Source organism: Chamaea fasciata, unplaced genomic scaffold, assembly GCF_029207755.1.
Source record: "Chamaea fasciata isolate MVZ Bird 193981 ecotype frontalis unplaced genomic scaffold, bChaFas1.0.hap1 SCAF_9, whole genome shotgun sequence".
In the NCBI taxonomy this organism is placed as follows: Eukaryota; Metazoa; Chordata; class Aves; order Passeriformes; family Sylviidae; genus Chamaea; species Chamaea fasciata.
The window spans coordinates 14,095,806-14,123,613 of NW_027094094.1; the positions used below are offsets into that span (position 1 = coordinate 14,095,806).

At 49.2% G+C, this 27,808-nt stretch overlaps 1 protein-coding gene across 4 annotated transcripts in view; it reads right to left on the minus strand.

Annotated features, from left to right (window-relative positions):
• The window catches only part of HPSE2 (heparanase 2 (inactive)), a 106,708-nt gene that overhangs the window by 11,986 nt on the left and 66,914 nt on the right, over positions 1-27,808 (minus strand). For all 4 annotated transcript variants that reach the window (XM_066191127.1, XM_066191124.1, XM_066191123.1 and 1 more), the window contains 6 exons: positions 22,657-22,830; positions 21,927-22,098; positions 12,475-12,522; positions 4,467-4,560; positions 1,828-1,934; positions 916-1,030 (listed from right to left, as the gene is read on the minus strand). In XM_066191127.1, coding sequence (XP_066047224.1) covers positions 916-1,030; positions 1,828-1,934; positions 4,467-4,560; positions 12,475-12,522; positions 21,927-22,098; positions 22,657-22,830 — 710 coding nt within the window. The remainder of the gene's footprint in view (positions 1-915; positions 1,031-1,827; positions 1,935-4,466; positions 4,561-12,474; positions 12,523-21,926; positions 22,099-22,656; positions 22,831-27,808) is intronic.

Here is a 27,808-nt window from a genome sequence, read left to right on the forward strand (position 1 = left end):
AGGTGCCAAAGGAGACACTCAGAACAGCACAGGCAGTGGACCATGCTCTCCTGCTCACTGGTTTGCTCTCTGGAGCCAGCCTGATGCTCAGGGATGCTTTTGCAGGGATGCTGTTTTCATTGCCTGAGTAGGCAGAGCTGACTGAGATGCAGCCCTCTCAGACTTTGCTCCCCTTCAGCCAACCCTGAGATCCCAGCACACCATCAAGGGCAGGCTCACAGTGTCAGGGTTGTGCACACCTCCAACAGGGATCCCCAACCCACTGGCAGTGTCTTGCTGGGTCATGGACCAGTAAATCCCTTCTGGGAGAGATGCAGAGCACCCAGCAGCTCTGCCAGGCTCTCTGCATACAAGGCAGTATATTTACTAACCCCCAGAGGAAAAGGAAACCTGCTACTTTTAACAGGATTTTTCATATGGTTTCCTTATCAGCACCATGTGCTCTGGGAGTTCCCCTCTGCCCAGGTGTTTCTGAAGAGTGAGGGATGTTTTGGGGCACTGATGAGGACCACTGCTTGCTATGAAGCTTTCACCTTGGCTTCTAGAAATCTGAAATCAGGTGCTGAAGCTCCAGCCTGGCTGCCCTTGGGCCAGCTCAACACAAGCAATCCAGCTGCCCTCCCCATCCATCCCTCCAACCTGCCAGCCCACCCTGGTACCCCTCAGTGGTACCAGCCTCCCTCCTGTGCTACCAGCCCTGGGGCATTAGATGGAATTTCAGCTACAGAACTATTGCACTCCCATCTGCCTCCAACATGTTGCACTTGTCATGAACTAATGTCTCCTATTAATGCTGTAAGGAACAGATTTGGAAAAGTCATTTTCCAGCAGGGTGCAGAGAGACCACAAGGAGAGAATCCCCCCAAATGTACAAGGAGAAGACAGCACCAGCATGACAACCCTGGGCAGACCTACCGGCAAGGGGTTGAAGTTCTGGTCCACCAAGTGGTTGTGGCCGTGGTCGAGAAAGGAATGCCGTACCACCACGTCGATGCCCTGGCTGGCCAGCAAGCCCAGCGTATTCAGCCACCTGGGGACAGAGGGAACAGAGCCAGGGCACCATGGGGGGAACACTATGGGGGGACTGCCTGGCCCCAGTGGCACAGCTGCTCTCATGCATCCAACCTGATCCCTGCTCCAGCTCCTGAGCTGAAGCCTCTGGATGGTTTTGTGAGCTGGGCGTTAATTGGTTCCCACTATCCCTGCCCCAGCAAGTCTGCATGTCTCTTCCCCTTCCCCAGCTGTGCCCAACTTGCACATCTCAAACCCATGCCTGAGCCCCTGTGTACACCCCGACATCTCAGCCCTCTGCCCAGAGCCTGGGGTGCTCCCCCAGCCTGCCAGCACTCTGCAGCCTCTGTCAGAGCAGGGCAGACCAGACCTTTGCACTGGCCTGTCTTCTCTCATTCCCTGGGAAAGATCTTCAACTCTCACAGCCTGCCACAGCCCTGATAGCCCAGTGATGCCCCTGTGCTTCCCTGCAAAGTTTAGATAATCTTCCTCCATCTTTCGTGATCACAGCCAGCTCCAAAGATCTGAACTGGGGCTTTGCACAGGTTGTCCAGGCTGTGCGGCTGTGCCAGTGGACAAGCCCCAGGAGCCAGGAATGGTTGTAGCTTCAAAGGAGAGAAGATGGAGAGCAGAGCTGAGGAGGGGTAATAGGTATGAAATGGAGAAATTAACAATGCTTAGGCTGCCAGGGAGTACTGAGGGGGTCTCTGGGCCTGGAGCTTGCCCTCTTCCAGCTGCAGGGCCTTTGCAGCACCTCAGCCTGCAGAGCCCATGGGGGTGGCAGTGCCCTGGTGCTGGCAAGCCAGTATCACTCACAGGAACCCGGCTGCATATGAATCGGAGAGGTTGTTCATGCCTCCAGCTGAGGTCATGCCAACACCTTCCAGCCAGATCTTCTTCCCTGGTGTGTACGTGTTCACTACCTGCGTGAGAGACAAAAGCAACCAAAATTACTCTGGTGAACAGGGGATTTAAAGCCAAGGCATACATCTCCTGTCTCATGGGAAGACTTGTGGAGACCTTTGGTGATGGTGCTGCTGGACAGTCAGGGCCTGCCTGGCCATGGCATGTCACTCTGTGTCTTTACCTTGGGTGGTGGGAGACTATTCCTCACTCTTTCCTGCCACTGCCACACGTCCCCTTGCATCTTCTGAAGCTGCTCCAAAACATACTCTCATGTTCCCAGTCCCAGATCCTGCTCTTCCCCTGTGGTCTCCCCATGTACTCCGTCCCACGGACTGCCCTCTCATGTCACCTTAGCTCTCCATACCCCCTTTCAAGGTGGCTGCCAGCCATGGGTAGTCCCTGAGCTCCAATGACTCTGCAGTGTGGGAGCACTGGGCCCCATACTGGAGCCACGTGGATTAAGGGTGGGTGTACACTCAAGGAGAAAGCAGTGGGCTTCCTCCAGTCACAAATAGTCAGTCCCACAGCTGAGCAGGAGCTGCTTTGCCACCTGAGGGGTCCATGGCACAGGTGGGACATGGAGATCTGAGCATGCTGGCCCACCCCTTACAGGGCTTCAGCTGGCAGTGCAGACACCTGTGAGATTCCAGATGGGACAGGAGGGCTCAGACAGCCAGAGCTGCCCTCTCCCAGCCTGAGCAACCTTCGGCACCACACCCTGTCCCCTCTCCTGCAATCCCACTTCTCCAGACTGGGTGACAAGCTCCCAAGAACAGATGTCTGCAAACCCAGCGGCCCCAGGAGCACTCTGCACAGCCTGATGGATCCTGCCCCATTAGTGAGGAGCGCTGGAATGTGCTGGATGGACTGGGATCCCTCAAAGATGTTAAATACGCCAGCTCTGGGCTGCCTCCCACTCACAGCCTGTGAGAGTCGACAACCCTGACTGAAGCCCCAGAGGTGTTGGCATCCTGCCTGTAATTATCTAAGCCCGCCACCTTCCCCGGTCTGAGAGGAAGCAATAAAACAGGGAAGTGGACAAGTCCAGCTGCTCTAATCAGCCCCGGCAGGATGCACAGACTCAGAGCCAAGCTGGAGGCTATTAGCACCCAGTGCTGTGCTTTTGCTCAGCCACACTGGCATTCCCAGGAGAGCCTTCTCCAGCCCTGCCCTGTGCAGACCAAATTCTGGCCCATGGGTGTGAGGGTTCCCCTAAACTGCACCAAGGGCAGTTCTTTGCTGCTTCTGGTCTGGGGATGGATGGAGTCCCACTCCATTCCCAGCAGGTTTCAACCTGCAGCAGAGGTGGGACACATGTCATGATTTATGGCAGGGCATTTATACCCATGGGGGCTGGGTCAGCTGGTGTCTCTTGCTCACCGCACAGTGATTCCACTGGCCACTGTGCCATGCCTCCCCCACAGCAGGAGTATCATCCACATACATGGATGACTCCCAGATTGTGCCAGAGGGCTCGGCAGGTAGCTTCTCTCCTCCAGCTTTGCTGCACTGACCCTCTCATCCCCTTTCCCAGGGCCTCTTTGAGTTGTTTACTCATTCTATGGTTTCCCCCTGCAGGAATTACAAGTGAGACATTGCGGTGAAAACCTAGACAAGACAGATGGATGGACATCTCCTCTAGTCCCTAAGGCCTTTTTCACTCTCTAGGTGTTCCCTTATTTCTTCCAGGACTGACAGCTGAGCGTGTCCGTCTCATCCCTGGCCCCTCTATCAGCCAAAGCAGGGGGACCCTGCAAAGCCCCTGTCATGTATCCCATTGTTAGAGGTGCGAGCTGGGTCCCCATGACCAGTGAGGAAAGGAGCACTCATGAGCCAGGCAGAGCCATGCACTGACATCACAGGCCAGCAACAGCTGGGCTTTTTGACACAGTCAAAACATGATCATCAGAGAGAAAGGACATTAGTTCATAATGGTCACAATTCTCCACCAGTGAGAATCACTCTGGGAATGCAACTGTCAGTACTTTGCAAGCAGCATTTCCAGGCACTGTGAGCAAGTGGGGCAAGATGTGGTGGTAGGAGGCCCCTCCTGAGCAGACATGGCACCAGCTGTGCTCGGGAAGATTTGGCACCACCTGGCTGCTCACTCCTCTCCTTATTCTGAGGAGCAAATTCAGTTTCACCCTCATTACATGCTGCTCCCTTCAAGAACAGACAGCTGGGAGACTCAAGCCAGTCAGCTGCCTTAGCAGGGCTTTGCATAGTGTTTGCTCCTGCCCTGTGCATCCAGCCGGTGTCCCAACACACCTGCGCAGGCCCATGCTGTGCTGCAGCCTGTGGCCACTTCCCTCACAACTCACTGCACATCCCACCCTGGGGCCAGGCTTTGTGCTGCCTGGTGTTTCACCCCATGCCCTGGGGTGCATTTTCACTGGGAGCACAGGGCCCAGCAGCCACTGTCCCTCCCTTCCCCTCACCAGCTCCCCTGGCAGTGTGTCAATGCTGACCTCTGGCCATGAACTGTGCCACAGCCAGGCACTGCTGGCAAGGTGTCCCCTTGCCCCTGCAGACCCTTTGCACTTGCTCACCTTCTGGATTTTCCTGATCTGGTCTGAGAGTGTGTCTAACAGGCGTGTTTTCAGGAAATCTGTCACTTTGGCCACTCGACCATCAATGTAGTAACTGGAAGGAAAATAAGACAAGGTCAGACAGCTGGAAGCATCTCTGCCCCCAGACCACATCCTCCTGTTCTGCTGCTGTCCCATACCAAGAAGCTTCCTTTGCTCTGGGGGGTCCCTGCTTGCACCTTGTTCTATCCTGGCCCTCTGGCCATGCCTGTCTGGTAGATGCTTCAGTCTTCAGAACAGGATGTAAGGTGGACACCCTGAACACTGAGCATCCTGCACTTCAGGAACCATGGGAAGTTTTGAAATTTCTTGACTTTTGCTGGTGAAACTCTGGGGGCAGTATTCTAAAGGCTGGGAGCACCTGCAAAGGCTTTGCAACACTCTTGCATGACCTACACCTTCTTTGCTTGCTCTTCCAGAAAATTCCACAGCTGAATTCCCCTGTCAAGAAATGTTGTGGCTGTTACCAGCAGAGGAATTCCTTCTCTCACAGAAATACCTTCTGGCCTGTGAATGCCAGGGAGTTTTTCCCATACAGGGGGCTGATTCCTGCTCTCCATGTGCTTGATTTTATGAAGTACAGCTACAGTGCTGCCTATAACAATGTGAATCATCTGTCTCTAAGTGTGAGAGGAAGGCTCTGAAATGTCTCACTGCTGTCTCCTGGCTCCAGGACATAAGGTAAAGCATTCTGTCCTGAGTGCACACACCCTGTGTTTAGAGGTAATCCCAATTTGCTCCTCCTGAGGAAGAGTCTCGGGCTGTCACCTCTCCTCCATGCAAAGATAGATTGCCATTTTCATCTCCCAGAGACTCCTGCTAGTCTTGCAGGGAACAGAATGCCTGCTGCAGCATGCACTGGCATACCCCTGGGCTGGCCCTTTTTCTGATAAATAGGTTTGCAAGAGAAACTTTATGAACCTTCTCCTCCCAAATCTGCATTGTGCATCAACCACTCACCACAGCAAGCCCCAGAGTATGTCAGAGCCATGCTGAGGGGATGGAGGTTCCCAGGAACAGCAGCAGCTCTGGAAGAGGTTGGTGGGGCTTAGTCATTGCCTTCCATCCCTCACTGGATCTACATCCACTCGGATTTCACCAGTTACACAGACCCTTCTCCCTCCCTGCAGACCCTGGCACAGCTGGGGGTGCTGAGATGAATAATGGGCTAAAGACCTGGGCTCTGAAGAAAGGTGGATTCACCCTTTGAGAGCTGCTTTCTCCATGACATGTGTCTCATCTGCACCAGTGAGCAGCTATAGCAGTTATAGTGGCTGTTTCACTTGGGTGCTGGCCCAAAGGATGCTGTGGGCTTACTCAGCCTCAGATAGAGCACCTGGCACATGTGCAACATGCACGAGTGCTTGGAGAGGATTTTTGTATCTCCCCACTCCAAGTCCCTAACTGTCCCAAAGCAGAATTCTGTTTCAGGCTCTACTTGCAAATGTATTCAATGAGAAGAACCTCCTCTGTCAACCCTCCCCCAGGCATGCAGTCCCAGCTGTGTCCCCAGTGAAGCATGGGAACATGCCAGGAATACCCCAGCATTGCGTGACCTGGGTAAGGAGGCAAGAGGCATTTCTGTACGTCCACGGTGACTGGAAGGTGCTAAGGGCAGAGACAATCTCCAGGGAGAATTTAGGAAGTGTTCAAAATCATTCCGATCACTTACACACCATCGAACCACTGGCTGCTGGGAGGAGAGCAGATCTGTGAGCAGCAGGCAGTGCTGGGGTTTACACAGATTACTTTTTAAGACAAAATTACAAAGCAGCGTTCTCTGGGGATGGCAGATGTTTGGATTTTAGGACCGCACTTAAAAACTGAACAGAAATGACTTTTTCAGACTGCTGTGGACTGAAAACCCCGTCACCTGGGCTGAAAACTGGCTGAAAGACATAAAAAAAAGGTTGCATTCACAGGGAAAAGATGGAGTTAGGTAGACCTCAGTCTGTATATGACCCCTCCAATGCATCAGGTTTTCTGCAGGGTTTAGCTGTTTGGCCAATATGGTCCCAGAACAAGGATAAACCTCTCGGAGAGCAAAGACAAGCTTGCACCTCCTTGTCACCTCATTCAAGCACAAAGTGTGCTCTGACATGCAGCTCCACTGCCAAGGGGAGAGGACCAGCAGCAGACCCAGAGGAGGCTCTGTCCTCCCAGAAATCATGTGGAGGCAGCCTGGGAATATGCACAGCTCAAACCCTACAGGAAGGAGAAATACCCTGGAATATGTGCCATGGTCACTTTTTTTTACACCTTCATTAACAACCCAAAGAAATGGAGACTGGTAGAGGCATGAAGGGCAGAAATAAAGTATCAGTATTCCTTCTTCAGTATCAAGAATTCTTGGTAGCGTATTTCCTGGCAGCATGAAAAGTGGAACACTACAGTTTTGGGAGTGTAAACAGAGCATGAAGACAATTACAAGCTTCAGGAAAATGGGCAACAATCTCTTGCAAATCTGCCTGAGAAGTCCTCAGTTGCCAACAGGTAGTTTCATCCTCCTCAGATGAGGAAAAAGGGAAAATGGCACCAGTTGCACAAGGCCTGTGAGGAAGAGAGAGAAACTGAGGTCTGTGCTGATACCTGGCTACTCAGGAATGGATTTCCAGCTGTAGGCTTCATCTCATTGAATTAAGAGCACTTCCTTTTGGCAGCTTTAACCATCAGTATAGGCGGCATAGAAATCCACAAAATGCAAACAACTGTCAGGCCTTGAAAGCTGGAGAAGAGCTCATTAGGCGTGGATTATTCCTTGGAGTAAAGGCTGCAGCTTTGCTGATATTTGCAATGACTCAGTGCACTTGACTTTAAAAAAAACCAAACAACACAACAACCTAAAACAGTTACAACTCTTCAACCTCCAAAAAAGCCAGCAGCAGCTGCAGAGATATCCAGCACTGACAAATATCTCCCAGGCAGCCGACCTGAGCCAGCCCTGGGAGTCCATGGCACTCACATCCTCCTCTCCTAAGCTGGGCAAGGGGATGAATGGACAGACCCTCCCCAGCATGGGCAGGGGTCTCTGTCAGCCATGACTCTGCAGAGGCAGAGCACATGTAGCTCCTGGACAAGCTGTTTGTCTCCAACACAGGCTGACAGCGCTTTCAGTGGACTCTGGGTATGGCTCAGCAACAGAATTAGCCCTGAAGCCTAGGAGACATCAGCGTGCACACTGTGAGCACTGACCATGCTGTTTCTCATACTTCAGGAGAGGATATGGCCAATTATATACAGAGCTGGGCCATTGTGTCCCGCAGTTTGATGCCACTATCTCTGTGAACAGGCAGTCTGCAAGAACATGAGAAGAGCCGGCCAAGAAAAATAGGAATCTAGCAACTAAATCTCAGATGAGACATACATTCTTGAAGGAAGGGCCATGTATGTCTACTTTTGGGTGCCCTATTATACTCTGGATGCCTATTACACAAAGCAGAGACAAATTCTCCCTGCTCCACTTACATTACCCCATTTCTAAAAACATCATTTGACTATGCCATAGAAACCCAGGATGAGATCAGCACAGTTTGCAAAGGGAGCTGTGACTGGGCCTCTCCAGAGGTGGCCAAACCAGAGCATGGTGCAAGGGTAGGACTCAGCCAAAGGCTGGGCAACAATTTATGTCAGTGCTGTGAAATGAACCACCCCAATTCCTGGCCTCCATCCTTGGATGGAACTGTAGCATGGGACAAAGATGAGCTGAGAACAGTAGTGAGGCAGGGCTGAACACAGCTGCCAGTCAGAAATGCCCTTGTTCTTGAGCACGTTGCACGGCCAGGCTGCACACAGCTCCCCACTGCCTCCCAGAGAGGGACAGTGCCAGGCACCAGAGCACTTGGGTGATTTGGGGGCTGGCTACATGGCTCTGTCCTCTCACCTCCAGGTCTTGTGTTGCATTTGAAATGGTTTTCTGGCAAGGTCCATGATTTGCTGCATGGGACCATAAGCACTGTACCCAGTTTAATGGAGTCAGTGCACTGATTCCTGGGCAGCTGGTTTCATTTACATCCTCCTTCATTTTAAAGAGAAACCTTTGCCCCTATTATCTGACCTCTTCTTCTGTTGCAGTTAATTACATTAAAGCCCACTTCCCAAAGCTCAGGAATTTCCGGATCTACTTTGTTGCCTGTTGCTACAGGGAGAGTCTGCTTGGAATTAGGGCACCCCCCTGCCAGGGACGCCGAGCAGGGCAGACCCTCATGGACAGCATGACACCCTGCTGTCACTGCAGCTGTGAACCTGAGGCACCTCTGCTGACAGGTGGCCCTGAGCCACGAGCATCTTCCTGAGGAGACAATGTCTGCAGCGCAGGACATGGGGCAGCCACACTGCTGCTTCTCATGGAGAAGAGAGGTAGGATGTGACCTGTTCCTTCCAAAGACCTGCAGGCACAGAGGAGAGGTGCTGCCCGCCTCCAGTCAACTAATAAATGCATTGATGAAGAGTGACTGGGGGCTCTTTCCTGGCCCCAAAGACACAACTCAGATCCACGCCTTTCTCTACCCCCAGACAAAATGCATTTGCCCATCCCACCACCGAGAGCCATCCCTGGCCTGTGCCATCTCCCCAGCCTTGCCCTGATATTGCCTGGAAATGTGCTGGTGGCCATGGCCATGGTGCTGCGAGGAACTGTTCCTTCCATCAGACAGTGAAGAGGATTGCAAGTCAGTGGGCAAGGCGCTGCCCTGACCAGGTTTATTTACAGGTTGTAGTGGGTTTGATTTTAATACCACCACATGGGTACAAACGGGTCAGAGACTCCTTTCTGCAGCCCCTTCCTCCAGGCACAGCCTGTGAAGACACTGCACTCTGAGCACTTGCAGTGGGCTGATGTGAGCTCAAATATACACTGGTGGGTGTGCCCATGCTGGGCAACCCTCTCCTGGCACCTTTGGGAAATCTGCCCTGTGCTGCTGCCCATGAGCATCTTCCCCTGCACACTCAACATGATTAAGCCAGAAGAGATGTCACCCAAACCAAGCCAGGCAAAAGGATTTTAAGAAACATCTCACACATGCCTGTGTGTCTGGCACCTCTGGTTTGCCACATAGGACAAGTGACTTTGTGTCTTGGAAGAGAAGGTGGCATTCTCCAAGAGGCCACAAGGACAGATGTCCACTGGTTTTGAAGATGTAAACATTTACTTTCCCCGTCAGTAATATGGATTTGTGTTTCAGAGGCAGCATTGCATGAGGATTTGCCCATTAAAGATAACAAACTTGGAGCTGTGTGCAAGACTTCAAATGGAAATGCAGTTGTGCAGGCTGAGAGAGTGTGCCTGGGGATGGAACTGGAGATAGCTGCAGGTTTAAGTGGACAAGGAATCTTCACCATGTGTGAGGACACCAGTGCAGAGCAAAGAGATGGCTGTGGGGAGGATTCTGAGCAGTGGAAACCCACATCCAAAGGCTGACAGGGTCTGCGTTTACTCATAACCAAACACAACAATCTAAATGATCAGGGAAATGCCAAAGCTCTTGGAGCCACTGTCACACCCTCCTTTAGAGGAAATTCCCTGAGCACTTTGAAGCCATTCACACATCCCTCTCCAGCAACACTTTACTTCTGAAGAAGGAGGCACATATGCTGAGTTATGTTATGTATGTAAGTGAAACCACACTCAGTTGAGTGAGTGAGGCTCACTGGTGAGCTGCTTATTTCTACTCAGTGTTACTTTTTAATCAGTTAAATTTCAGATATATTGTTTTCACACAGAGAATAGGGCTCCTTGCAATATATTCTCTTCTCAATTCCCTGTCTGGATTGAGCACAGAATTTTCAAAGGAATAACAGATTTGACAAATTTATAACCAATATCCCAGGAGAATGTTAGGGTTTGGAACCGAAATACTCATACTTGAAATTAGACAGCAGTTTAGTTTCCTGCTAATAATTTTCTTCTTGGATACAAAGGAGCTTGTTTTGTTTTGTTTTGCTGTTTGGAGCAGAGGGATGAGACACTGTTTTGACATTTATTCATAAACAGTACAGAAGCCCAGCTCAGAGCTGTGGCCATTGCCAGTCCTCACAATCACATATGAGTGCAATCTCCAGAGCTGCAAACACTGCCTGGGGGAGAAGCAGGAACAGTGCAGTGGAAATGGGTCAGCAGGCAGCAGCTCAGTCCTGCTGACCCTTGTGGGGAGCTGCACCAGCCCTCCCAACCACAAGCTGCTGCTTCAGCACCAGACCTGACAAGCACTTCAGACTGATCCTTTAAGAAAAGGTTTCAAAGCAGCCATGCAGGCAGATTCCCTGCACACCAGATGAAACTCCACATCTGAAGCCTGGAAGATTGTTCCTTCAACTCATCCAAGGGCTTGGCCCAGCCATCAAGCTCTGTTGCAGAAAGCAAATTCCTGGACAAAGTAAATGTGATCAGCACATCGTGTAATCATGAAAAGCAAATTCCCAGAGGAGACATAGATCATCATTGCACAGCATGAGCCTGTAAGTAACACAAATCCTGCTCCAACTGCTCTGCTACCCCACTGTCCCCCCTGCAGCAAGCGGCTGCTGCTGCCTGGCAGGGAACAGAACTTACAGGTTGCTGGTCATGTCTGGTGCTATAAACCTCTCTATGATGCCAACAGTTGCTTCTGCAGAAGCCTCCAAGGTTAGCACACAGACACAGAGACCACGGGTGCATTTGCAAGAAAACCTCGTATGTTAAACCCCACTGAGCTCTACTTAAGAGCAGGTCTCCAAAGGGCCTTTACAAGTGAAGGATTTACAAACCCCACTACTGCTCTTCAGCAAAGCAGCCTGAGCACCTCATTGTGAAGAATCAGCTTGGGAACAAGACCTGTGGGCAGCACAGTCCAGCACGTCTTGGACCTGAGACCCTGGCTCCCATGCTCAGGCCACAGTCCTGCATGGGAAGTATAACCCAGCATGACAGCAAATCCACTTTTTCTGAGAACAGAATGGTCTCATCATAGTTTTTTCCTCCAGTGAATGCTTGTCTCTGAAATGTGTCCTTTCTGTGGTAGGAGAGAGTCCTGCCTGCCCCACAAACCCTCTTACTGTCAGTTTCGGTGGTCACTGCTGTGCTTGTGCAGTGCCTCACCTTTGCATTGGCATTTGCACTCCCACTGCAGAGAGCCTCAGCCTGCTGGGGAGCCTGCCTCTGGCCACAGCATGCAAACTGGGGCAGGTAGAAATAAGAGGTAGAAAAAGATATTTTTGGATTTTTCCTCAAATAAGAAAACCTCTTCCTGAACAAGGTGCTTGTTACACTCAGTGCTACAGCTCAGAGCTTCCTTTGCTCTTCTGAAATGCAGCATTTGTAGGACCAGGAGGAAAACCAGCTAACATCACCTCTTTCTGCCTCAGCTGGGCCAGGATCTTGGATATTCATCCCTTTTTAACTGATATCTGCTCCTGGGGCTCCACCTGCGTGGAGGACACAGCAGTGTGTCTGTGGACACCCTTACAAAGCACAGTGGGGGCTGGGCCATTATGTGTTTACCTTTGGACTAAGATGCCTCTCCCTTGTCTGGATGAGCCAGATTCGGGCCAGTGGGCATGAGGAGACAGTGACTGGGGTGAAAAGAAAAGGGCTTTCAGATAGTCCCACACATCTGTCACACGTGGCTTTTGCCGCCTTGTTGTCCGTACCCAGGCCCCGCCCGGAGCTGCCTGTCCTCCCAGCTGCCTCTGGAGACTCAGCAGTCCAGTTCAGGGCTCTGTTTCCAGCAATCTGGCAGGCCAGGCATGCAGGCAGTGGTATTTTTATCCTGTGTCTCAGCTACAGAGGTAAAGGTTATTACATCCACTCCTGTAATTGTTTGAGAGGCTCAAGAGAGAAGGGCAGAGCCTCCTTCCCCTGTTTAAATTCAGCAGGACAGAAGGTGGCTGTAGCACATCTGCCCCTTTGACACCCAGAGAGCACATCAGCTCTGTTCCCAGCATCTGTGATCACTGCTCTGAGTGTTGGAAAATAGAAGGAATGGTGAATACCTACTGTTGCCAGGTAACAGCGTCCACCGTGCCGCCGGCCACTTTCATGAACCTATGGGAAACAGAGAAAGAAACTAGATAAACCCAGTATTGCCAAAGGGGAAATCCTAAAACAACCAATGCTCATCCTACATCCCGAGATACCAAAGGTGGCCACTGTACCCAGAAATACCTTCTAATGAAGCCTTTGTGTCCTTAAATAGAAGGAATAAATTCTACTTAATCCAAATGCTTGTAGCAAGCACAGCTGAGAACAACAAAGTGAAACCCAACCAGCAGCAGAGCTCTGGGCATCATTTTAGAGCAGGTGGGGAGAGCTTTCAGAACACAAAAGCATTTCAGGAACAAGATCTTGAGGTATGTATTAAGTTCTGTGACTTGAACAACTCTCAGTAACATGTTTTAAAAGTTCATCTTAAAAGGAGATACTTTTTAGCCCCCAAAATGTATTTAATCTGAGGAGCTCTTTGTCTGGATTCAAGCAAGGACTGGAAAATGGAAGATAATGGAAATAAAGCCCAGCAAAACTATTAGCTGCAAAAATGCCACCTCCAGCTCAGGAAGCTCCTGAGGAAGGGAGGAAAACCTGGACTAATACTGCTAAGTGCTTTCCTTTTTTTGACCCTTTCTTTGGCATTGGCTATTAGCAAACTGATGGGATTCTGACCTGTGTGCACTTTTGGTTTATTCCATTCCTATGCCTAACCACAGCATGGACAAGATTAAAGTCATATATGGGTATTATTCTCCCGATGACTTCTGACCTGAGTAAGAAAATACCTCTTCCAGACAGCTCCTGTTTGAGTAAGACTTGAGGCTACACAGGCCCACCTGCTCACACTTCTAGTCCCAAAACCAAAGCAATTCCTAATCTTGGGCACCATATGGAGCCCCCACAAGAGGAGCTGGTAGCTGCAGGGGTCTCCACGTGGTTCCCCAGCCCAGCAATCCAAACAGCACCTTGGAAAACTGCAGCTCCCATGAGGAAGCCCAAGCAGTTCTTATATTGTTATGTTTAAGGGCACAGATATGGAAACACACAAAGGCACACCCCAACTGGACAGGCACGTTGTCTGAGCAGGAGTGCAACGTGCACTGTGTGGCTGATGCATTTTGGAAGTGATAATGCACACACATGACAGGAGACATTTGCTTGAGCTCATGAATATGCTGAGAAAGGAAACGATGCTGTATTTTCTTGGGCAGCATTTGATGCACAAGGATTCCGGGAACACAGCAGCAATGTCACAGCTGTCCCAACTCCACACAGGGGTCAGTGGTGCTGGGTCCAGCGACCCCAAGGAGAGCCCCATGACTGAGGGTAGGGAGGGGGAAGGTTTGTGAGGAGAGACCATCAGACCATTTGTCATGGCGGGGACGAGCAGCAGCTTTCCGGCACATGAGCCTCTAATCAGGTCTGAAACAAGAGCAGCAAGCTTCAGGCTAAATATAGCTCGGAAATGATCATTCTGACTTTAAATTAATGACCATGGTCAATTATAGACTGGGACAAAAGGGCAGCTGGACCCTGTGGAGCATAAGAGGATGCTGGCAAAGGCAGCAATAATAAATCCCTGCAGACAGAGAGGCAAGAGATACAATTAGAAATGGAAAAACAATAACATGCTGTAAACTCCTGTAGCACTGATGCATCCCCAATTCTGCTGCCCAGCAGTGCTGTGAGCTCAGCTCCCAGGCTCTGTGAAAGATGCAAAAGCCTTTCTGAAATGCTTTTACATCTCTCTTGAGGGTCAGGCCTGGAAGACATGTGGCAATACGATGGCTGGGGACAGTTTCTCCCCAGCTGAGCAGAGGGAGAATATCAGCTGGGCCAGCCCCAGTGCAGCCACAGGGAGAGGTGTGAGCTCCCCACAACTCACACCGGTCACCTGGAAAAAAGAAAATTTTGCAAATATTGCTGAGGAGGCATTGCTGTTGTATAAAAACTAAGTGTGCAAAACTATGCCAAAAGAGTGAAAAACCCAGCTCCCAGGTTTTAAATTCTCTGTACAGGGGTTGCCGCATAAAATGTAATGCACAAAGTCTATAAGAGTGAACTAATGAACTCTAAACTGAAATTATGAACACAAACTGTATTGGATTTGAAGATCAATATGTTGCAACTGGATTTGAAGATTAGCCCAACTTGTTTTCTAACCTCAGATGCTTTACATTCTGGCTGAAAGTAAACCATCCTGGACTTTATTGAATCACCTCTTCAGGCTCAGCTTGGCACTCTCCCCTCACAGACCAAAACCATGAGCAGACCAAGCTTAAAGGAAGAAGCTCTCTGCTTTTCCTTGCCATTTCCACAGGGACTATAGCCCTGTTGAAGACACACTTTCGACAGTGGTCTTTGAGCAGGAACTGAAAAGAAAAGCAAACCCTCATTATAACCTCTTGGAGCAGCAGAAGCAGGACACCCATATGCCCCATCTCCCATGTCTCGAGGAAGCTACTTGGCCTCTTGATAAAAAGCTCCTGAGAAACTCTTCTAGGGCACGAGCATCACTCAGGCAGCACAGTGCAGACCAAAAACAGGACAGAAAAGCCCTGGCTTGCTTAGTGTTCTTCTTCTGCCTCCATAATAGCAAGATAAATCAATTAGTTCTGGTAATATTAATATCTTATGACAAAACATACATATCTAGCTCAAATTTTCTTTTCCATGTCTGTTTTTCTTTCTTTCTGTTTTCTTCCTTTTTGCTTTTGTTGAGATTTTTGCAAGATGAAGTTCCTGGTAATTCTTCAAGTCCTGCCTTTAGAGGTGGAGTTGTGGTGGAGTTGTTCCTGGAGCACCCCAGGTGTTTTGGGCAGTGGGCTCTACTCTCCAGAGGGAACCTAGAACAGCCCAGCAAGTGGTACTGCAGGGACAAGAAATGAAAGCCTAGGGGAGGTGGAGATGCAGTAATGCATAGGTATCCAAATATCCTTGTTTTAGGAATAGGGATTTAACCAATCCCTTTATTCCTATAGCACCTGTGCTGCTCCATCCACAGATTTTGAGGGCAGTGAAGATCCATAAGGTCAAAATGACCAGTGGTGACACATTTCCATTTGGGATCTCCTGGACTGTGCAGTTTCCATGTGGGCGGCGTGGCGCAGCCACACTGAACCAGACGCTTCCGGGAGAGCTCAGATCCCTGCACATGTGCTGCACAGATGGGCTGGGCTGGCACAGTAAATCTGCCATTTTCCTACACACTGGGCTCTCTCTGGGAGCACCAACTGACCCTGCAGCACATGTGCACTAAATCCCTCCCAGGAGGAGTAGGACAAGCTCAGCCCCTGCTGTGCAGGCTGTAGGGGCAAATGATGCAGCACTGCCCCAGAATTCAGAAGGGTGGCAGCCCCAACGCCTGCCCATGTAATATCCCTGGCTGGACTTCCACATATCAGAAACCTGGGCACATGTTAAAATCCTCAAGAAAAGCCTTTGAAATTTTCTGAGACAGCATTTCTAGATGGGAAAGCAGATCACATCAGAGACATGTAGAGGAATAGGAATCTTAGGTAAGAAGTTTTTGATTCTGAGGATGATACAAAGTCACTGAGCTTGATAAAGATATCTAAGTGACAGAGGGTAGATTTAGATTAGGTTAGCAAGAAATTCTTCACTGTGAGGGTGATAAGGCGCAGGAACAGTTTGACCAAAGAAGCTATGGATGCCCCATCCCTGGAAGTGTTCATGGCCAGGTTGGATGGGGTCCTGGGTAACCTGGTCTACTGAAAGGTGTCCCTGCCCATGGCAGGGGGGTTGGAACTGGATGATCACTAAGTTCCTTTTCAACCCAACTCATCCCATTACTCTGTGATATGTCCATTTTTTTTACGTCCTTGGGGGGAGCTCAAGGAGTTAGGAGATGGGGATTCACCTACCTTTAGCCTCCGCAACACCCTGTGACAATTATTTACACAATGCCATTGCCATGTGAATAACCTTCCTCCTTCTTTACAAAGCTTCCTTCCAAACTACTTTCTGCACTGTAAACAAGCCACCCCATTCACAGGCTCTTGGGCCTTGGTAACATTCGTTCTGAGCTGTCTCTCTTCTGAGCTGAAGAGGCATGGCCTGTCTAATCTCTTCTCATATGAAGAAATCACACACTACGCACATCCTCAGCTCCCCTCTGTAACCTCCCAGTTCTATTACATCTTTTCTGAGATGAAATGACTGAGATTGCAGGTAGTAATCAGAATGAAGGTACAATGTGTACTTACACAGCGCCATAATCTCATCTATGTCTTTTCTTATCCATTTTGTTCTTCCTATACAGGTGACTGTGATTCTGGCATTCCAGAAATCAAATTAAGTTTCAGAAGCAACAACTATATTAACTCTTTCCTCTTACAACAGCATTAGCTAAATCTTTTGCTTATATCTCAGCTCCTTGACCCTGCTATATAACCAACTGCAAAATGAGTCATCACATCCTTCACACCTCATTTCAACATATCTATGAATTGAGTCACTCATAAGTTCAATGCCACCAGAGCTTGAGCTCATGCTGCAGCGACCACCTTCTCCTCCTTTTGTATCATTAATTTGAAGTTCCTTGTCTTATGGCTTAAATTTTTGCACAAAACTCTTGCCCTGGATCTGTTGAGTGTCCTGGTACAGTCTGTGCCACCAGCCTTGTGGTAGCTTGTATAATAAAATACAGCAAGGATTTACTTTTTTAAAAAGAAAGTCAAACAGCCAAAACAGCTTCTAAAAATGCAGTGTTTACAAGTCCCATGTGTTGAATATGGCAGAAGCCCTTCTCAGCAAGAGGACAGGAAAAATGCCTACATTCATTCCTAAAATTCATCCAGAGTCCTTCCATTGCCAGATACCACCAACTCCAGATACTTATTTCTCCTTCTTACTTGAATTTAAACAAACCAGTTCTGTCCATACAGTGTCTTTGGCTCCTATTTGGATAAAAACAAATGCCTGAACTGACTGAGGTGTGCTGACCTGCACAAACAGGCACAGCCCTCTTCATCCTCATGACAGCAGAGACATAAGGCAAAGGCAGTTATCATCAAACTACTACCAAAGTCTCTCCCATTTTTAGCACTTTGATTTTGCCTTGGTGGAAACCCAGTGTTCAACTTGTGCCATTTCATGAACTGTAAGCTAACATTTCTCGCTACCAGATAAGTGTTAGGAACCTTGGCTGTGGGTGAAAGGAGCAGGGCTGAGGACTGAGTCAGGTATTAACCTGACCCCTACTTGGCTGCCCACAAATAACTAAGACATGCCCCCTCCCAGTCTTGGCATATTCACAGCTGGCAGGGAGGAAGGGCTTCACCACCACTGACAAAAGTGCATCTTCAGCTTTATGGGCTCCTTTCAGACCACTGTGGAATGACATCACTAAAAGGAGACACAGAGAACCAGGTGGGTGGTTAAGTCTCCACAGGCATTACAAACCAGGAGCAGGAGACAGTAAAATCATGAAGGATGAGAAATTTTTGCACCTTGCAAGGGGAAGACAGACAATTGGGAGCCTTGTCACCTACTTCTACCACCTGGCTGGAGGGGCTGTGGCTCTGTGACCAGAGGGTGGATGAACAATGGTGACTGCAGTAGCAAAGAGGGGCCAAGGAGGCTGGAAAGAGGGCAGGGAAAAAGCCAAGAAGACACAAGACCTGGTGACTTTGAGATCTGTGGGATGAAGAATAGGGAAAGGGCGTAGCTCCAGACAAAAAAGATTCTAATTTCTCTGGTGACAGAGCATCAATAGCCAGTCTAGCATGGGCAAAAGTGCCTGCCAGCCCTCACCCTGCCAGCATTGCTGCAGCTCCTGCCATGGTGAGGTAACACACCAAAACTTGTGAGTTACCAGTGGCAAAAACTGGGCTACGCCAGCTGAGAAGCAATGGGTCATGAGAGCCCAGAGCCAAACCCATCCAGACATGCCAGCCTAAGCTTTGTACCACATGTTCTGAGCTCTAAGATGTTTTAGCATCTCTCCTTCCTGATAGCTTTTCCTTGTGTTTCTTCTCTTCCAGCGTCAAATGGGCTATCCAGCCATGCATTAACCTTTGTGTTTGATTCCTGATCTGCTGCTTAAAATCTCTGTTAATTCCTTACAATCCCATAATTTTTTCCCCAAGCAAATTCTGAGCAGTTCTGGGATGCCTGTACCTGCAGACACAGTAGGTAGCTAACATGGTCTGCTCTGCAACAGCTCAGGCTGCATGAATGGTCTAATTAACACCTCATCAAACTCAACTGTTGGTTGTGTCTGGAGAAATTCCCTCTTGCACCTGTGCCTCCACAAGACACCATTTCAAGCCTCCTGCATAGTAGGTCCAGCCACTGCAGCAGCTCTCCACTGCAGAGCCTGTCCTCACATCAACAGCAGTGGCCCAGCTTCAGGCTCCGGGACCTGCCAGCCCAGGGTGACACTGATGGCTGTGGCTGCTCTGAGCCATTGCTCTGTGCAGGGTGGTGGAGGAGCTCAGGGGCAATAAGTCATCACTGAAGGGTGTGCAAAGCCCAAACTTCAGTGCTTCAGGCTCTCCTCCTCTCACTATAGCCCACCTCCACCATTGGGAAGTGCAGAGCTGTAGCCCAGCATAGCTCTGTGTCGCCTGCCTAAGGACAGCCTCTGCAGAGGACAGCCTGCACACCCTCCTATATGCTGCAAAATTTTGGGTGCCCAAACTGCCTATTATTGTAGCAGACCCCAAAGAAAGGTGGCACCTCAGGAGGGGTTCAGTCCCACCCTGTCCTGGAGGACAGGCATAAGGATTTAGTCAGAAGAGCTGTGGAGGTGTTCAGCAGATACAAATGCCCAACTCATGTTGACACTGCCATGATTTTAGGATAAAATTTAAGCACAAAGAATAAGTTTAGTTTGGTTGCTTGAGATAATAGCTAAAAATTGACTAAAATGTTTGGAACACAGAGCATGGAACAGGAAAATGTTATTCTAGTTAATACTTCAAAGTGATGCTTTTCTCAGAGTGTTTTGGGATGTCAGGTATCTCCAGAGGCTTTCCCTGGAGAACATCTGATGTCAGCTCCTACTGTTGGAGAACACTCCCTGGGCTTCTCTGAGGTTTCCTGTCCCATTTCAGCTCATTTCCAAATGAACTACCAAAACTCACTTCCTCACTTTGTGTAACACGGCAATGCTTGCCTGGCAGACTAACCCACCCATCCCATCTTTGCATCGGGGCTGTCATCTCACCCCCTTGGCCTTAGTTAACTCTTGATGCATAATCTTCCACTTTATATATCTCCTCCTACATGGTTCACTTCTGCTGTTCATCACATATTTTTTTTAAAGAAGAGAAAAACTGCAAATTTCACATCATCAGGACTATGAGCTGCCCACACTTAACTCAGAGCCTTCAACTGACCGTGAACACTACGTAGACCACTCATGGTGGTCTAGCAAGGCAGAGAGCAGATTTACCTTTGAGAGAACCTTCCTAAATTCCCTCTCCTCTCTCCTGCTTGCTGACTGTGTGTAGCTGTCTCACTTAGGACCCTGAGAGGTATCTCCTGGCTGTGACAGCACCAGGCACATGCTGTGCCACATCCTGTGGACCAGTGCTGGATGCTGCTGCAGAAGATAGAGCACTTAGTAGCACTAACCCACATATTGAAGACACCTTGGGGAGCTACTGGGAATAAAGCTCACGCTGTCAAAGAGCTTAGGCACTGGGGTTTATTTGTTTATCCTTTTGCAACTCCATGTCCAAATACTGCAAATGAGCATTTAGCCCTTTGTCTTTGTGTAATCAGACTTGTCCCTCCTCTTTACGCCTTGCCTGGTAATAATGGGGGCTTTATGTTGAAAGACCAGCAGCTCTTTTCCCACAGGACCCCGCAGGCTGTAAGGCCTTGCAGGCACGCGCCGCTTGCTGTGAGCTGCAGACACCAGGATTTGGAGTGCAGGACACAAGGTTTCTCCATGGGAGAGATGAAACTCTTTCAGCATCCATGGAACAGAGTCATCCTGGAAGGCAGGGATGGCAGCAGAGAAAAGAACAGATAGCTTGGAGAACAGGCGTGCTCATCAGAGATTTTCCACACCACTTGGGGGGTTTATGAAGAGCCCCCACTATCCCATCATCAGGGCTGCAGCTCTTACATACCTCCTCTTTCATTTCAGATGGGGCGTCTGCCATTATCTCCACCAGACTGCACACTACAGCTTTGCTCCCAGGGTTGCTGTCAGTCAAAACACAGCCCAGCAATATTTAGCTGCTGGACCACCCTAGCCGTGCGACTTGGCTCTTCCGACCCCTCTTCCCTGGGACCCGGCTGCAGCGCACGAAGGGCAAACGCAGCAGTAGGACTTCCCTTTCTCTAATAGCTTCTTGGCTCTCATCCCCATTGTTTTCCTTACTCAGCCTGCTCCTCCCGGCGCTAATAGATTTCCTGCTGATCAAGGCTACTACAGCATTTTGTAACTCCCCCTGCGCTGCTCCCACGCGCGGCACCAAACGCGGGGCTCCGTCAGGCGACGCTCTCGCGTGCCATCGGCAGCTGCCCTGGTGTGGGCGCAGGGGCTCTTCCCCCACTCACATCAGTGGGAGGGATGCTGGCGTTGCAGCTGGTTCCACCAGCTTTATGGTCTCTTTGTGCTGCTGCAGCAGGGCTGAGAATCTGGCCCTGGCTCTCTCCCCACCTCGCTGGGGACTGCATCAGTGTGCTGTTTATTGTTTCTGCCAGATCATTCCTGCAGATGTTAATGAATGCTAGACCCAGCTTTGCTCCCAGCAGAGTCCCTTCCACACCTCCCCCTGCCCAGCCTTCTGCACTGGAGTTTCTGTTTACAGTCCTGCAGGGAATTTCCCTTCTGCTGCATGGTCTTCAAGCCACACAGACCCAACTTCTGCTGCCAACAGGCTCCCACACCTCCCTGATTCCTGTAGCTGTCCAACGTCACCTCCAGGTGTCTGCGTCCCTCTCTGTCACCATTCCTTCTCCACCTCTGGCCTTCCCAAACTAGAGACATGGCAATCCCCCTAGGAGGGAGAAGAGAGCTTGGCCGCTGAAGAAAGTTGCTACAGGTTCTTCCTCTGCACAGATGGAGAAAGCACAGGGACAAGAAATCACCAGATGGGAAGAGCAAAGCAATTTGTCCAGGAGGACTCACATCCTGACCCTGCAGCCCTTGGGCTTGCAGCAGCCTGCATCCCCACTACTGCATTGTCTTATCATCCCAACAAGTTGGACACCTCAGTCTGCCTATAACTGGGAAATGCTGGAAATGCTTGGGAAAGTGTTAATCAGTCCAGCCTAAAATCCCACCAGGGACCTCTGCAGAACTTTAGCAGTACAGATGACCATGTCCCAAAGCCTCTGGTACCATGGTAGCTCAACCACACAGAGCCTCACTATCCTGGAGGCTGTTGGACATTGGGAAGCCAAGACTTCCTGCTGCGCAGGACATTGGTCTCAGGAGGGGTTTCTGAGCTCTTTTTAGTCAATGCAGCACCACTTACCCTTCCAGGAAAGCAATGACATTCTTTCTGGGCCTTCCAATGTTTGGCCCATAGAGGTGTGCTCTGGAATAAGTGCGGATAAGCTGCAGCAGGCTTCTCAGCTGAGTGTAGTCCTTTCCCAGCTGGCTGCCATTCACCGAGCGGCCGACCAGTGTCCGATAGTTATTGGGCTCTGAGAAAAGAGAAATAGACAAAACTTGTCAGCTCTGCTTCCTCGTCTGCACTTCCAGAGAGACACACAGCTCACTCTGTCACACTGCTTGACCTCCTCAGAGGACACAGGCAGCTCTGCAGAGCAACAGAAGGAGCCTTTGAGGAGTGGATGGCAGCCACTGCCTGCTCTCCTGTGCCCCTTTTGCTGTGTGCTGGGTGAAGAACCTGTACCTTGGTGTCATGCTGCTGCCCCCATAGGGTTGCCCACTTCCCCTGGCACTGTTAGCCACCATACAAGTCCCTACAGTAGCTGGCCTGGCCCCCAAGGACCAGCGGGGCCCAGCAGCCAGGGCAGAAACATTTCATGTGATTTACACCAACTGAGAGAAATGTCCAGCTAAGAGACTCACTCATACCAAGTCTTAAAGGTGGTGCTGCCTTACAGCAGGAGCCTTTAAATCCCTCTGAAAATAGACCGGCAAAGCATCCTGGGAGCTACAAGTATCCTCTTCCAAAAGTGAGTATCTTTCTGCTACAGCAAGCTCCATTCCAGCGGCTCTCGTGTTCCCACACTCACCGTTGCCCAGCTCCCAGGAGATGTTGTACTTCTTGCTGGCACTGTACTTCAGCAGGCTGAGGGCATTGGAGCTGTTCCAGGAGTTGTTGGGATTTCGGCGTAAAGCATTCAGTGCAAAGATCAGGTGAAGGCCAGAGCAGTCAGCAAAGTTATAGAGTTTGTCTAGAGACCTGGCTGGGAAGAAACAAAAAACAGTTTGCAATTCAAAGGAAAGCTAGTTCCAGCGGGGTTCAAATGATCCTGCTGTCCATCATACCTCGCCTTCTATGTAGGATGAGCCAAGGTCAAATGCCATCCCCACGACATCTGTAACCGCAGAAAGGCACCTGACCTTTGAAACCCAGATAGGATTCCAGGTGTGGGTTCATCTCCTTCCAGCATGAAACTTGGATGCCCTCCACCTCTGTGTCAGAGCTGGGGCCATGTTACCAGAGACAAGTGACTTTATAACATTGCTTTTCATCTGCTTTTGGCAAGGAAAGTTTGTCCTTTCCTGTGCTTATTCTGCCTTGCATCTCTTTCAGAGCAGATCTCTGCAGTGTCTGGGGAGCGGATGAGGAAGTCACCACCTTAGAGCTTCCACCTCTCCTGCATCCCACAACAGCCTGGTCTTTGCTCTGCAGCCCCAGAGCAGTAACCCAGTCCTAGCAATTATCACACACAGGCTCCATGCCTTGTGCACCTGGCTGACATCTGTCCTGCACACAAGGAGTGGAGCTTCATGTCACCCCTGAGCCTGGGGAGAGAGGGGCTCCCTGCCCAGTGACAGCCTGGCCAAACCCTGCTGCCAGCAGGCCCTCCCAGGGTGCTGGGGGCTTTGTGGGATCTGTATGCTATCTGCTGGCCCCAAAACTGCCTGGATGGCATCTCCCTGTACGTGGTCTCAATGAGCAGTGGGGGCACCAGCCAGCAGCAACAGGAGACACCAAAGAAAGAGCTGACCCATTATTTAGGGAGGTGCAACATTAGCACAGGACAAAGAGACAAAACACTTAATGCCCTTTTTTTTCTGAAAACTTCCCTAAAATCTCATCAGCAATCAAATTGCTGATGAAGCTAATGCCAATATTAGCAGGATACAAACTCACGTGACAGCAAGAGAGCAATTAGATAACTGTGGTGTTTTCAATCATCCATGCCTGTTGAACGGCATCCCAGGACACTCAGCAAGCTTCCTGAAGCAGCCTTGGAGATGCAACCACTTAACTGTGAAGAGCCACCAGGGACAGGGAGGTTCCAGGGGGCCAGGGAGGGCAGACCATAGGCTCCACTTTCAGAAGAGGGGAAGGAGGCGCTTGGGAATTACAGAGTAGGCAGACTGGCTTCAGGTCCCAGAAAAACACTTGGACAAATAACCAAGTTGCTTGTCAGCACTTACAAAATATAAGGAGATGATCAACAGCCTCAGGAAAGTGCCAAGAACAAGTCACACTGAAGCAATATACTGACAGGAGAGCAGGGCTTGCGGGCAGCAAAGCAGCCATTTAGGTCTTACACCTTGTTGGGGTCTGAGGCTTTGTTCACAAATGATTGCACACGATATTCTCCCCGGAAACTGAGGTAACCCTTATCTAGACTGAACGGCAGTGAGAAAGATGTACACTCCTTTGCCAAGAGAGATGAAGGAGATGTAGGGAAGGCCATCACTCACTTAGAGGGAATTGCTCTAAGCCCAGCAGTGATGCTCCAAGATTTCCTGTAGCCATGCTGCCCACCTGAGGTGCAAGTGAAACAGTGACAAGAGGGAGCTGCTCGCTCCAGGTGGGATAGGCTGTTCACTGCACATCTGTGTTTATTCTGTTGCTTTTCCTGGTCACTGAATGTCTCAGTGAATACAGAGTCGGCTCTGAGGTCTGAGAAGAATACGTTTATTTTAAAAGTAAAGTTTTAAGGAGGGTCCAGGAAATAAGCTAACTGAATAACATTTAATGCAACACGGCAAAGTTATGGAAAGAAGAAGAATGCAAAAATGTGGAAGAGAAATTCTAAATCCCTTTCACAACCTTTTTCAAAACGCTACTGGTTGTTTGAGTGAAAAGTAGCTGAATTAGATTAAGCTAATGTATTCATCCTAGTGGTTCAGGCACATTAGCTGTTTTTCTGGATGTTTAGTGAATTAGAGGCAGATACAGTTACTTCTTACTTATTTCTTATTTACTTCAGACCCCCAGGCAAAAAGCTGCACTTCAAAACTAGACTCCTATAAAGAGGAGAAGATAGATACCCTAATGACAAATCAGGATAGTAAAAAGGTGTTACCTGCAGTTCCCCTGCTGGAAATGAAACCTTTTCACTGGCCTAAAACAACTGTACTACAAAACAGGATTTGGTTCATGTTTAGGAGTCACTGCAGAAGACTGGGAATTGATTTTCCATGCATCCACGAGAGGAAACAAGATGTCTGTTTATCCCAACACAGGGCCTGCCACTGTGAAATTTTATTTTCCCCATGACACTTATTTTGTTTCTGTGCGCCTGGATGCAGAGATGCCACGTGTATTTCATGTTCTGCCACGACTTTCCAAGCTGGAAACCTCAGCAATCAGGGGAGTGAGCTAGGAGAAACACACAGATGTCTGGGGTTCCGTCCTGCACGTTTCCAGTGGTCTCCCAGGACAGATGCATCTATAGCCTGCACTGAAGCTACAAAGAGCAGAAAAGTACTAATAAACGTGTCTCTACATCACACCAGATTGTCAAAATGGGCACTCTTGATATCAAGACTAGCAGCTACCGAATCCACTTTCTGCCTTCACTCTTGGCAACTGTCTTGGGATAGTGCAAACTTGGAAGCACCAGTCCAGTGACCCTGGCCGAGTCTTGATGATCAGTTTGCACAGGCTACCTAACCATTAGTGGTTAAAGGGCATGTCTGTCACCTCTGAGATGACTGCCTTAAAAACTGGACATCTTCATCGCAGACAGCTGCAGTTAGATGACAAGAATACTGTCATGCTGTGTATGACAGCAGTGTGCTTAAGTGGCCAAGGGGGCTAATGGCATCCTGGCCTGTATTAGCAACAGTGTGGTCAGCAGGACCAGGGCAGTGATTGTCCCCCTGTACTCAGCACTGGTGATGTTGCACCTTGAGCGCTGTGTTCAGTTTTGGGCTCCTCACTATAAGAAAGATGTTGAGGTGCTGGAGCATGTGCAGAGAAGGACAAAAATGCTGGTGAAGGGTCTGGAGCACAAGTCTTGTGAGGAACAGATGAAGGAGTGGGGGGTATCCAGCCTGGAGAAAAGGAGGCTCAGGGGAGACCTTACCACTCTCTACCAAGTACCTTAGAGGAGGTTTTAGTGAGGTGGGGGTTGGCTTCTTCTCCCAAGCAACAACGTATAGAACAAGAGATAAGAGCCTTAAGTTGTGCCAGGGGACATTTAGATTGCATATGAGAAAAAATTTCTTCACTGAAATCATTATGAAGCATCAGAACAGCCTGTCCAGGAAGTGGTCGAACCTTTGGAGTTTAAAGGATCTGTAGGTACGGCATTTAGGGACATAGTTTAGTGATGGAGTTGGCAGTATTAGGATAATGGTTGGACTGAATGATCTTATAGAGGCTTTTTTCAAACCAAATGATTCTACGGATGGCTAAAGCACAAAAAGAAGCCTATTTAGAAGACTTTGAGTGATGTCCAGTCCTCCATATGTACAAATAAGGCCATAAGAAAATGCTGTAAATATTTTACTGCCATGACTAGGGATGGCAACATTACTTTTGAGTAATGAGAACATGAAGAATCTCAGTATTATTAACAGCTGGCTAAAACTCACTTTGAATTTTGGATAATTGCACTGTTTTTTCTTCATCAAACAAAGAAAATCATCCAGGAATTTAACCTTTCCCCAGCTAACAGATCATTAGGCAAGGCTTTCACAAAGCACTTCAACAGAAAAAGCCATTGTCGTACCAGAATGAATCTTAATAGAGCAGAACTAGATTTATAAGATGTTCTCCCTGCTCCTTCTCCCCCTCTGCTCAGTGCAGAGATGCACATGCTCAGCACTCACGTGCCACTTGAGCTCAGCGAGAAGGAATAAGGAAAAATAAAGAAAAAAAGTGCAAGGATGCTGAGAGTCAACTTCTTCTATTTATAATGCTCATGTAGTTGGAGTGACGCTGCCCGAGACAGGAAAGCCCCATGCTCTATGTCCTCACACCCAGCAGCAGTGTTGGTGGGGGGTCTCTCTGGAGTGGGTGCCTTGGTGGCTTTGGGACAAACAGCAGCCAGTAGTCAGAGACAGATGATTCTTAGCCCTGGCACAAAAATTAAATCAGAAGATATTTGTGATTCCTCAAACTTTTACATCATTGGTTGCAGAGGGTTGAACTCATCTAGGGAGTGAATATAGCCTGACAATGCATGGCTGGGTGGCTACAAGTGAAGATCTGCTCCCAGTCCTGCCCTCAGATGAAGCTCTGCACAGAAATTAAAGCTTTTAGCTGCTTGTATTGATCTCATACCCTACATAGAGAGAGACAAACAATTTCAAAATGCAGAAGGTGTCTGTGAAACCACAAATGATGGTGGGGTTCAAGGGACAAGTTAGTCCTTTGGGATTCTTTCCCATTATTCTTCTTTTTATACAAGGTTAAATTTTAATGTTCTCTGAAAGATGGATGGTACTTAACTCTGTAGCGTGCCAACACAAAACCTGAGGCACATTAAAATATCTCTGGCAGTTTAAAATAATTGGAAAGACTTTCCAGTTGTAGTTACTGAATTAAACATTATACTAGAGACTGTATAAAGAGCACAGTATTGACCGCTGTTTGGTAAGGGGGACAGTTCAAGAATCTCTGGGCTTGAAAGTCTTCCACATTTTTTATTCTGCTTCAGGAATTTTGCTTTGGCAGAGTTTAGCATGAAGAGTGGAAATCCATGTGCAGGCTGCGATGGAAGTGGGGATCAGTCAGTGGGCTGAGGGGTGGCAGGACATAGCATAGTGTGCCAGGGGCTTTTGTAACTCTGGGAAGGCAACCGGAAGGATGGGAAAGAAGAGCCTGTTCCCCCTCTATCTCCACCATTCACCACATCCATCTCTTGCACGTACAGAGTATGCAAGCACCAAGGAGGGTGAGAGGAGAGCTGAGCATGGGTTGGGCAGCACACAGCACAATTCCCAAATCCACAGGTCAGCTGAGAGACC